The sequence below is a fragment of the Trachinotus anak genome, unplaced genomic scaffold (genome assembly GCF_046630095.1).
Source record: "Trachinotus anak isolate AG129_WGS33_773 ecotype Australia unplaced genomic scaffold, CSIRO_AGI_Tana_v1 ptg000004l, whole genome shotgun sequence".
NCBI classification, from domain to species: Eukaryota; Metazoa; Chordata; class Actinopteri; order Carangiformes; family Carangidae; genus Trachinotus; species Trachinotus anak.
The window spans coordinates 8,760,608-8,772,919 of NW_027273855.1; the positions used below are offsets into that span (position 1 = coordinate 8,760,608).

Below are 12,312 nucleotides of genomic sequence, written 5' to 3' on the forward strand. Positions count from 1 at the left end.
TTAAATTTTGACGAGAGTTCTGTATAAGACGAAAAAATACTATCTGTGTACAGATCCTTAATGCTGATAATACCTTTACTGTGCCAAGTTTTAAATGTTGGGTCTATGTTAGAGGGTTTGAAGGCATGGTTTTTAAAAAGTGGTGAGAGGATGGATGGGCCCTGCAGGCCAAAGTTCTTCCGGAGTTGGTTCCATATTTTCAGAGAGGAGGACACAACTGGGTTTGCTCTCAGAAAGGTTACAGGAAGGGTGTTGTATCCTTTGTTCATTATTATTTATTTAGAAAACATGATTATTATTTTATGTTTATATTTCATGATTTGCATTCAGATCCAGTTAAATATTAAATAGACAGTATTAAAATACAGATTAAAAGTAAGGTTAATTTCATACATGATTTCATATAAGGCAACTGATATGTAGCCTAATGTTACTTATTTAGTCCACCAGAGGGCGTTTCTGTGTTTACACATCAGTTGAGAAAGGTCAAGGTTCGAACTATTAAAAAAAAAAAGAAAGTGTCAGTTGGAAAACGGAAGAAGAGTCAGAGAGGAGAAGGAGAAGAAGAGGAGACATCCAAGGACGATGTGAGTTATGACCGCGTACGAGAGCTGCTGTCCATGTTATCGGTGAAGGAAGCGAATCTCCTGGAGCTGGAAAAAGAGCTCGAAGAGGAGATACCGATGGACGAGCTGGAGGCGGACATCGTCAAGACCGTGGATTACCAGGACAACCTGACCCTCTGGAAGGCTCGAGCCACGAGGCTGATTGAAAGAGAAGGAGCCGCCGCGGGCGAACAGATATCGCCGCGGCTGAGCGACGTGAGTGCCCGCTCCAGCAGAATGACCAGCAGGCCATCGGTAAAGTTGCCCAAGTTGTACATAAACAAATATGACGGAGAAATATCGATGTGGCAAGAATTCTGGGACCAGTTTCAGGCTGCTATCCATGAGAATATTGAACTAAGCAAAACTGAGAAGCTTACTTACCTGAAGTCCTATTTGGTGGGTCCAGCAGCCAGAGCCATCGCGGGGTTGAAGATAACGGAGAGCAACTACGACGCTGCCATAGACATGCTCGAGGAGAGATTTGGAAGAAAGGACCTGATTGTGAGTGCACACATGTCTAAACTGCTGAGCTTGACACCAGTTAAAAGATCTTCAGACATTGTTGCTCTCAGAAGACTTTATGATGAGTGTGAGGTCCAGATCAGAGGCTTGGAAGCAATGGGAGTAGTGTCAGACACGTATGGAGGATTGCTGTGCCCCATATTACTGCAGATGATCCCAGATGACCTTGCTCTTGCTTACACACTTGAAATAGGTTCAGACCATGAACTGAAAGTTCCAGAGCTCATTGCCTTTCTACAGCAGGAGGTTGAAAGCAGAGAGCGTGCCATGCACCTGACCAAAGCAGGAAGCCACAGCAAGGAGTCACAGTCCCCCAACCAGCACAGATACAAACCTGATTCAGTGAGCGGAAAGTTCAGGAAGCCAAGTCTGCCTTCAGCTGCCATGCTCTACACCAGCAGCTCACAGTCCCCTCCAGGATGTATATTCTGTGACAGTACAAGTCATAAATCTGAACTGTGTACAGACAGCACACTTGACCTGCGAAAGGAAAGGCTGAAGAAAATGGGACGGTGTTTCATATGCTTAGGACAGCGACACATGGCCAAATTCTGCAAAACCAAGGGAGTGTCATGTAGTGTGTGTAGACGAAGACACCACCCCACAATGTGTGACAAAGGTGAAACCAGTGAAGCCCAGAGCAGCGCTCAAGAGACAACTGAGGCCGTCATCTCATCTGTGGCCCCACACACAGTAAAGACAAGCACAGCCAAGCAGAACACAGTTCTCCTGCAAACAGTAACAGCATTGGCAGAGGGAACAAAGGGGAAGAAGAAGGTGCGTTGTCTGATGGATGGAGGAAGTGAACGGAGCTTCATCCTGGAGAAGCAAGTAAAGGCATTAGGATTACCTGTTGTGAGAAAAGAGACTTTAAAGCTCCACACCTTTGGCAGTGACACCCCAGTAACAATGGAACGAAATGTTGTGAAATTAATCCTGCAAAACATCTGTGACAAGGAGAAAACCCTTGAGATTGAGGCTGTTGAAACACCACAAGTTAGCTCTGCCATTATGCAGGTTCCAGGAGAGCAAATCCAGCAACAGTTAGAAAGAAGAGGACTGACATCAGCAGATGTCTCAGGCAGCACTGACCAGGAGCTGGAACTGTCCGTTTTGATAGGTGCTGATGTCTACTGGAACATGGTTTCTGGTAGAGTTGAAAGACTGTCAGACACCTTAGTTGCCATAGAGACCATGTTTGGCTGGACAGTACAGGGCCCAGTGTCCATGTTAAGCATGAGTGAGACTTCATGCATGAAGATCTGCACCGAGGAGACCATGCAGGTTTCAAACCAGCTACGTGCATTCTGGGAAATAGAGTCACTGGGCATCTCCTGCAAAGGTGAAGAATGGGCAGCGGACACTGAAGCTCAAGAACACTTCAACAGGTCAGTCAGCTACAAAGAAGGGCGATATGAAGTCAAGTTGCTATGGCATCAAGATAAAACAGAGCTTCCAGACAACCTGAGAATTGCCAAGAAAAGATTTGAAGGTCTAAAAAGAAAACTGAAAGCTGATGTAACACTGTTTAAGAGATACAATGATGTAATAGATGACTACCTTCAACAAGGAATATGTGAAGACGTCCCAGAGACCAAAGACAAAGTTGGAGCAGAAAATGATAACATCCAATACTACTTGCCTCACCATGCTGTGATAAAAGAGGACAAAGCAACAACCAAGCTGAGGGTCGTTTTTGATGCTTCTGCACATGAGGATGGCTGCCCATCTCTTAATGACTGTCTGCTCACTGGACCGAACCTGAACCCAGACCTCCTCAACGTCCTTGTGAGGTTCAGGTTGCACCCAGTTGCATTCATGGCTGACATCACAAAGGCTTTCCTACAGATATCCATCGCAGAAGAGGACAGAGACGTGTTGAGGTTCCTGTGGCTCACTGGTCGCCCTGATGCTGAGAGCACAAGCCTGCGTGTGCTGAGAATGACTCGTGTGGTGTTTGGTGTGTCATCAAGTCCGTTTTTGCTGGCAGCAACAATCAGAAATCACCTAGAGAAATACCAAACAAGTCACACACAGTTCATTAACACCCTGAAAGACTCTCTGTATGTTGATGACTTTATTGCCAGCTCAAGCAGTGTTGAAGAGGCTTACTCACTGACAGCAAGTGCAAAGGAAATAATGTCTGACGCCAGCATGAACCTCTGTAAGTGGACTACAAATTCCCCTGAACTGAAGGACATGTGGCAGCAAGGTGACTTTGACTTCGCCATGGATCCTGAGACAAGTGGCTGTGTGTTTAAGGTGCTCGGCCTTGTGTGGAGGCCAGAGACTGATGACTTTGTTTTTAACCTGAAGCACCTTATGGACATTTTCAAAGACAAAAAGAACACAAAGAGGAGTGTCCTGCGCTCTTCAGCCAGATTGTTCGACCCCATGGGCTTTCTGACACCATTCACAATAAGAGTGAAATGTCTCTTCCAGGACATGTGGCAAAGAGGCATCAGCTGGGATGAGGAGCTGCCGGATGATCTCTCACAAAGGTGGCAGCAGTGGTGTATGGAGCTCCTTCAGCTCCATCAGATTGTCATTCCCAGGTGGTATGGAACTGAGACACTGCAAAACAGTCAAGCTCAAGTTCTTCATGTTTTCAGCGAGTGAGAAAGCATATGGTGCAGCAGCCTATCTCCAAGGACAGACAACTGAGGGAGAGTCCATGGCTAGACTGGTCATGTCCAAATCCAGAGTTGCACCTATTAAGAAACTCACACTGCCACGCCTTGAACTAATGGGGGCTCTGATTGCTGCAAGAACGGGAAACAATCTGCTTCAAGCACTGAATATGCAGCCAAACCAAATCCGAATGTGGACAGACTCCATGATTGTGCTTCAGTGGATTTCCAGCTCACCACACAGATGGAAACAGTTTGTTGCCAACAGAGTGATGGAGATTCAGTCCCTGACCACACCAGAAATCTGGTCCCACTGTAGTGGGAAACTCAACCCAGCAGATCTAACTACAAGGGGCCAGACAGTCACAAGGCTGAGAGAAGAGGAGCTTTGGTGGTCAGGTCCACAGTTCCTGAGTTCAGCAGTGCAACAAGAGTTTCCTGATGAAAGGCTCTGTGAAGAGGAGGTAAAGAATGAGCTTAGGCCAAGTCATGTCACAGTCCAGCTCAACAACATGGAACCAACATCAACAGATCCGCTGTTAAAGCTGGAAAACTACAGTAAGTTAACAACAGTTCTCAGAGTCACATCATGGATTAAAAGATTCACACACAACTTACGCTCAAGTGAAAAGAAGCAAGGAGAGCTGACGGCCGAGGAGTTGGCTGAAGCTGAAAGATACTAGATTCTGGAGGCACAAAGTCAAGGTTTCCAGAGGGAGAAAAGTGAATTAAGAGCAGGAAAAGACATTCACAGAGACTCGGGAATTAGAGACCTGAAGCCGTTTCTTGACAAGCACGGATTGATCTGTCTGGGAGGAAGACTGCAACACTCAGACATGAGTTTCAGTGAGCGGCATCCATACATCCTGCCTTCAGACCACAGACTCTCAGAAATGTTGATCCGGCGCTGTCATGACCAAGTGATGCATTCAGGTATGAGATACATATTGGATTCCACGAGCCCGACAAATGACAAAGACAATCATCACAGCCTGCACCACTTGTAAAAGATTCAGAGTAAAGGCAATGCAGCAGTCAACAGCACCTCTGCCGAGAGATCGGATCACAGAATCACCTCCATTTGAAACTGTTGGAGTGGACTTTGCAGGCCCTCTGTATGTCAAGGCTAAGAAAGACAAAGTGGAAAAGGCATATATAGCACTTTTCACCTGTGCTGTGACACGTGCGGTCCACCTGGAGCTTGTGTCCGACATGTCGACAGAGACATTCCTCCTGGCATTTAAGAGATTCATATCCAGACGAGGCCTCTGCAGGATTGTGTACTCAGATAATGCCCGAACCTTCAAACGAGCTGATCAAGACCTCAGAGAACTCTGGAAGGCCATCAAGGAGCCTGAGCTCATAAGGTATTTCACTGAAAAGGGCATCACATGGAAGTACATTGCAGAACGAGCCGCCTGGTGGGGGGGGGGTTTTGGGAGAGACTGGTTCGATCAGTTAAAACATGTTTAAGGAAAGTGATGGGAAGAGCTTCACTGAGCTTTGAGGAGATGACATCTCTATTGGCAGAGGCAGAAGCAACAATAAACTCACGACCTCTGACCTTTGTCTACAACGAACCTGAAGAGCCTCAGCCCCTCACCCCGGCTCACTTTCTGATTGGAAGGCGAATCTGCTCCTTGCCACCCAAGCCCTTTCATGCTGCCAGTCACACCCCCAGCTCCAGCAGAGAAGAGCTAACACGGAGATGGAAATATCGCCAGTGTCTTCTCAATGACTTCTGGACCCGATGGAAAAGGGAGTACTTACTGGAGCTGAGATCTGCACACACCAGTAAGAACTCACACTCTACCCCTCTCAAGGAGGGAGATCTGGTGCTCATTGGAGAGGAGAGGACACCGCGCCAGATTTGGAAAGCTGGGATCATCAAGCAGCTTTTCCCAGGAAGAGATGGACTTGTGAGAGCATGTGCTGTACGCACATCAGATGGGACAATATTAAGAAGACCAGTTCAACTGCTGTACCCCCTAGAGCTTTAATGCTGTGAACTGTCTTCATGGGGGGGAGGATGTTGTATCCTTTGTTCATTATTATTTATTTAGAAAACATGATTATTATTTTATGTTTATATTTCATGATTTGCATTCAGATCCAGTTAAATATTAAATAGACAGTATTAAAATACAGATTAAAAGTAAGGTTAATTTCATACATGATTTCATATAAGGCAACTGATATCTAGCCTAATGTTACTTATTTAGTCCACCAGAGGGCGTTTCTGTGTTTACACGTCAGTTGAGAAAGGTCAAGGTTCGAACTATTAAAAAAAAAAAGAAAGTGTCAGTTGGAAAACGGAAGAAGAGTCATTGTTTATGATCTGTTAGTCATCGTCATTTTTTTGTATTGTGACAGTTTTTTCCGTCAGTAAAAAACATGAAAAGACAACCAGAAGTCCCGCTTCGTTTTTCATAGAAGCTGCAGCTAAGTTCCCACAAAGGGGAAGCTGGGAGCATAGGACAGAGCGTAAAGAGAGGTGCGAGGCTGCCCTTTTCAGCTGTATCCAGGCAGGGAGGGAATCCTGTGCATCATCCATGCAATATAAGATTTTCTGCATATTAGCAGCCCAATAATATCGCCTCAGGTTCGGGAGTGCAAGGCCTCCATCTCTTTTGGAAGATTGCAAGATTGTCTTTCGGATTCAAGCCGGTTCATTTCCCCATAGAAATTTGGATATTATCCCATCTAGTTTGTCAAAAAATGATTTTGTAATGTATTTAGGGATGTGTTGAAAAAGGTAGAGGAATTTGGGCATGACAACCATCTAAATCAGATTTATCCGACCTGCAAGAGATAGTGGTAAAGCGGACCAGCGGCCGAAGTCACTCTCAGTCCTCTCAACTAAAGGCAGAAAGTTAGCACTGAACATATTGGACATAGAATCTGTAATGAGAACGCCTAGGTAACGAAAGCCAGTCTCAGTTCACTTAAATGGAGTTAAAGAGCGCGGAAGTCGCTTAGCCAGTGAATTAATTGGGAACAGTTCGCTCTTTTGATAGTTTAATTTGTAGCCAGAATGTGCACCAAACTGTTGTAGGATGTTAAGAATCACGGGTAGAGAGGTAGCAGGATTTGAGATGTACAGGAGCAAATCATCCGCGTATAGTGAGACCTTATGTGTTGTGTCCAATCGGGTGATACCCTCAAAACCCCTCTCTGAGCGCAGCCAAAGTGCCAGGGGTTCTATAGCGATAGCGAATAAGAGTGGTGACAAGGGGCAGCCCTGTCTCGTGCCTCTCTGGAGAGAGAAGGGGGGTGATAGTGTATCATTTGTCTGGACTGAGGCCATGGGGGAAGAATATAAAAGCTTGACCCAGAGAATAAAATCATTGTTAAGGCCAAATTTATTCATCACCTCATAAAGATATCTCCACTCTACCCTGTCGAACGCTTTTTCAGCGTCGAGGGACACTACTATCTCAGGGGTCTCAGAGCTCGATGTGTGTATTATATTAAGTCGTCGCCTGGTGTTGTGAGAGGATTGTCGGTCTGGCATGAAACCTGTTTGGTCCAGAGAGATAACCGAGGGCAACACCCGCTGGAGATGGAGAGCGAGGATTTTTGAGAGAATTTTAAGGTCTACATTAAGAAGCGAGATCGGTCTGTAGTTCTTATAGAGTAAAGGATCCTTCTCTTTTTTTAAAATTAGGGAGATAGTGGCCTTCGACAGGGTGTCTGGCAGCCGACCAATTAGGAATGCCTCATTATACACGTCTCTAAGGACTGGAGCCAGGAGATCCGAGAAAGTTTTATAATATTCCGCGGTAAAGCCATCTGGTCCCGGTGACTTACAACTCTGTAGTGATTTAATGGCTTCCTGAACCTCAACAGTTGTTATAAGTCCTCCCAAGCCACTTGCCATTTCAACGTCTATTTGGGGAAAGATAATATTGCTGAATGTGTCGTGTGAAGCTGGGAGGTGATCAGAAGTATAAAGATCAGTGTAAAATTTAGCAAAGGTTTCGTTAATTTTAGCCAGATCAGTATAAGTCTCTCCTTGGTCGGATTTGATGGCTGAGGTTAATCTCGAAGATGCTTCAGCCCTGACCTGATGAGCTAGAAGCTTTCCAGCCTTGTCGCCAGTTTAAAAAAAGTGCTGTCTGGATTTGAGTATTTGTAGTTTTGCATTGTTTGTGGATGCCAACTCGAAGTCTGTTTGTAGCTTAAGGCGTTCTTTATAGAGATCAGGATCTGGGTTGGATGCATAATTGTTGTCAATATCTTTTATTTGTTGTAACAAATCCGCCATATGGGATGATTCGGTTTTCTTCAAGTTTGATACAAAAGAGATTAGTTGACCTCTGATATAGGCTTTTGAAGCCTCCCACAACGTTCCCCTTTTGGTTTCCGGCAAGTCATTTAATTCAAGAAACAGTGTAATTTGGGAACGCAAAACTTGTTGGTAGCAATCCTTGGCTAATAACGAAGAGTTAAATCTCCATTGTCTGTTTGATCTGTCTAGAAAACGTAGGTCAAGGGAGGTCGGGGCATGGTCTGAAATGGCAATGCTATGGTAATCACAGAAATTAACATCGGGGAGGAGTCTGTTGTCTAGGAGGAAGAAATCTATACGAGAATAAGTGCGATGTACATGTGAGAAACAAGAGAAAAGTTTAGTTGTGGGAAATTTACACCGCCATGGGTCCGAAAGCCCAAGTTGTTCAGCGAAAGTGCTAAGCGTCTTAGCAGACTTGGTTAGAGGGGACACCTTGGAGGACCAGTCCAGTACTGGGTCTTGGACCAAATTGAAATCTCCTCCCACGATAATGTGATAGATGCTTGGAAAGGATGTAAAAAGTTTGGTTATGAATGCGCTGTCATCCCAGTTAGGTCCATAAACATTGGCCAGAACAATTGGAACGCCCTTTAGGCTGCCTGAGACAATAACAAAGCGGCCCGCGGGATCAGTCACAGTTTTGTGGGGTTCAAACTGGATGTTTTTACGAATCAGAATAGCTTTGCCCCTGGCCTTCTCATTAAATTTGGAATGAAATAGGTGACCAACCCACCCTCTTTTGAGTCGTGACACCTCTCCGTTGCGCAGATGGGTCTCCTGAATAAAAAATATGTCCCCTTTAAGCTGTTGTAAGTGAGCCATGATTCTACCAGACTTGGTGGCACCCTCTACTCCTCTCACATTCCATGAGACAAACCTGAGTATGTCACTTGTGTCAGTCATACCTTACCATCTCCAGACAGGGGAACAGGGATGCGGTGTAAACAGAAAGGGAGGGGGGCAGTTGTGCGGAAGCAGGTAGCTGTAGCCAACTCGGACGTGGTGGGTGTCGGAGGAAGGGGGAGAGAGAAAAAAAAAAAAAAAAAAACACATACATGAACAATGATTTAACCTGAGTCCCAGGACCTGAAATTCCCATTATGTAAACAAAACCTTGGATGTCCATTGCACAGTGATGCATCGTCCTTGCATCTGCCTGGATCTTCCTGTCCAGGCTCCAACCTGATCATGTCTTAGTATAGCACATGAGTTCAATGAGGAAACAAAACGAAGAGACAAAACCATAACAAACAAACGGACATTACAACTGTAAACAAACCAGCAACCTAGTTAAGTTGTAAACATAGTGTGTAGCACTCCCACTTTTTATAAATGAAAATGCTGATGATGAATTATGAATCATTATAGCAGTTTACTACTCTGAGTTGAAAAATACAAATAAGTAAATAATAAGATACCAGTGAGCAAAGTACAGTGAGGCAATATTGAAGAAAAGAATATGGACAAAATGCTCTAGAGTTCAACAGAGGAAGAGCCGTGTCACCCAAATTAGATACAGTCACCATAATAGCAAATGTGACCTGCGGCCTAAAACGTTAGTGAATTCTCATCAGCTTTAAGTTTAAAAGGGAGCAATAACAAGTTAACCTAGCGCCAGACATGGCTACTTGCCAAAAACAGCCGGGCCAGAACCAGACCCTGACGTATAACTTTAGCACAACATACTGGAGAGAACAGTCCAAACACAGGCAAACGTAGCCGCTATAAAGAAGACACAGTACTAAACTGCACTGAGTTTAAGCAGCCCCTTATCTGTCAGTCAGTAGGTTAGCAATTTCAATTTAGCCGAGTGGCAGTCACGGCTGATTGCTAATAACAACAAAGCTGGAGCCGAGTCACAGCATAGGCTGTCGGTTATCTATGGTAGTCCTGTGGGAACGTACCCGATGAAGTCAGCCCTCTGTAGACCCGGAGTTGTGTCGGCCACGAGACTCGATGAAATCTTGGGCATCTTTGAGGGACGCGAGCCGTCTCCTCTTCCCCTCTGTGGTCGTGATAAACAACTTAGCCGGGTAATGGAGGGCAGGCTTCAGGCCAAGGTTGTAGAGCTCCTTCATAACGTCACGATACACCGAGCGTTGTTCCAGTATCTCAGGGCAGTAGTCCTCGAATATGTGGATCGGAGAGTCTTTATATTTCAGTTTGCCCCGTAGCTTTCGAGACTCGCGCACCACCAGCTCGCGGGTCTGAAATCTGTGGAAGCATATCACGACTGCCCTGGGCTTCTCACCTGGGCTTGGTTTAGCCGCTAGTGTACGATGGGCTCGGTCTAACTCCGGGGCTGATGTCAGAGTGTGTTCCCCAAATACCTCAAGTAGGAGCTGGGAGAAAAACGCTGTTGGCTGTGGACCCTCGATGCCCTCGGGAAGGCCAACAATCCTAATATTGTTCTGGCGGCTTCTGCCCTCCAGATCAATGAGCTTGGCTTTTAGCACGGCATTCTCCTCGGCTACCGTGATTAGCTTCATCTCCATGGCTCGTACATCCTGGCTGGTCGTCGTGGCAGAACTTTCCAGCGAAGAGAGACACTGTTGGTGTTCTAGCAAGGTGGCCTGGATATTGTCCAACTTCGTTTCGAGTTTGGAGAACGCAGACTGGAATATTGCCTGGAGTGATGTCTTGTGGTCTGCTAGCATAGCTGTTAGCGTAGCTGCTGTAATGGTGCTGGTCGCCGAGTCTTCCTTCCTTTGCTCATCTCTCTTAGCTCTGTTAGACATATTTCCAACGTGGGGGAGTGCTGATGGCTGTCTAAATATTTGTGGCTGGTTTTGTTGCCATGGTAGAACTCTTAGGCGTGTTTGAAAGTTGACAGGTCGGGAGCGTGGAAAAGTGCAACTACTCCCTCCGCGCCGCCATCTTGCCGTTTTGAATTGTTTTTATCATAGTTCAGCCATTAATTGAGAATTTGCAGACACATTATTACTACCTGCAAGATTCTGCCCACAAGCCATTAGGCTGCTGAACTGCTGAATACTGAACATTTTGCACATTCACTGAAGTTACTGGTCCGTCACATCCCGTCCCACTTGAACTCTGTTCTTCTGGGATGTATATATACACATGTACATATACACTACACCCTCTTGCACTACAGACATTTTATAGTAAAGTAATTCTATATTTATTTTATTCTGTACTGTTCTATTTCTATATTTTATTTTACCTAAGTCTTAGGTGTTTTTTATGTGCAATATTAGATTAGAGGGGGCTCTGAGTCCAAGAATTTAATTACTGGTAATGATGTTCCATTGTTACCTGTACATGACAATAAAATTTGAAACTTGAAACTTGAAGCTTGAACTTGAATTATTATCCCAGGTTTGTTTGTGTTTTGCATTTTGTTTAGTTATAGTTCAAACATAATTTTTTTTGGTTAAAATAAAACATGGACAATTATTGTTCAGTTAAGCTATTGTTTATTGATACAGTTTTAAGTTCTATAAATGAATGATTTTCTTTATAACTTACCATACCCATCATGCTCCAGGGACAAAAGGGGGAAGTGTTTGAACACTTCCTGTATTTATACCCTTGGTTACATTATCAGTGATGTCACTGGGCTGGACAAAGTGGGGAGGTGGAGGTGAGTAGGTGAAGTGCATTAACTGAGTGTATATTTAGTCTATATTTAGTTCATGTTATTGAGACATTGGGCAACAATGGTAGACTAAAAGGGATAGTCTTGAAAAGTAAGAGAAAAAAACCATTAACTTGTCATATCCATGTTTCAGGAAGTATAGGTGGCAGGTTTGGTACAGTCCAGGGTGGCTCCAGTGATGAAGCGGCTATATAAGCAGTTGATTCTAGGTGCTTGGGGGGGGCATCTGTGTAGCTGTGTGCATGTGATAAGTCACATTATATTACTGTGTGTTCAGTTTTATTCAGTTAAACCGAGATAAGTTTTTGTTTCTTTTGGATTTGTATATATTTTAGTTTCACATGTATCACAGTGTTGCTCTAGTTGTAAATATATCACTGCTTGGAAAAATGGACAAAGTCTTATGCATCTGCCTCCCATAATACCCTCTGGTCATTCTCTCACAGGCTTCTTCATGTGAATGCCCATTTCAACTCACAGGCTTCTACCTACAATTTTTGTCATGATACAGAAGAGAAATGGGGGTACTCAGCAGGGGAAGGGTGATTAGAGTCATGATTATACTAAACCTCTTTCATATCATCTACTGGGTACATAAGAGAAAGGGGTGGGGGTGAGGGGATATAGGGGTTGAAAAGA

At 44.7% G+C, this 12,312-nt stretch overlaps 1 protein-coding gene and 1 long non-coding RNA gene across 2 annotated transcripts in view; both read left to right on the forward strand.

Moving 5' to 3' along the window:
* Positions 1-12,312, forward strand: part of LOC139620284 (uncharacterized) — a 266,597-nt gene that overhangs the window by 144,508 nt on the left and 109,777 nt on the right. The gene's annotated exons all lie outside the window — the stretch shown is intronic.
* On the forward strand, positions 570-8,830 carry LOC139621174 (uncharacterized). The gene is given in 4 exon segments (XM_071477479.1): positions 570-3,739; positions 3,741-4,435; positions 4,701-5,185; positions 5,188-8,830. Coding segments are annotated over 4 exon segments (4,872 nt in total). The 5' UTR covers positions 570-620; the 3' UTR covers positions 5,761-8,830.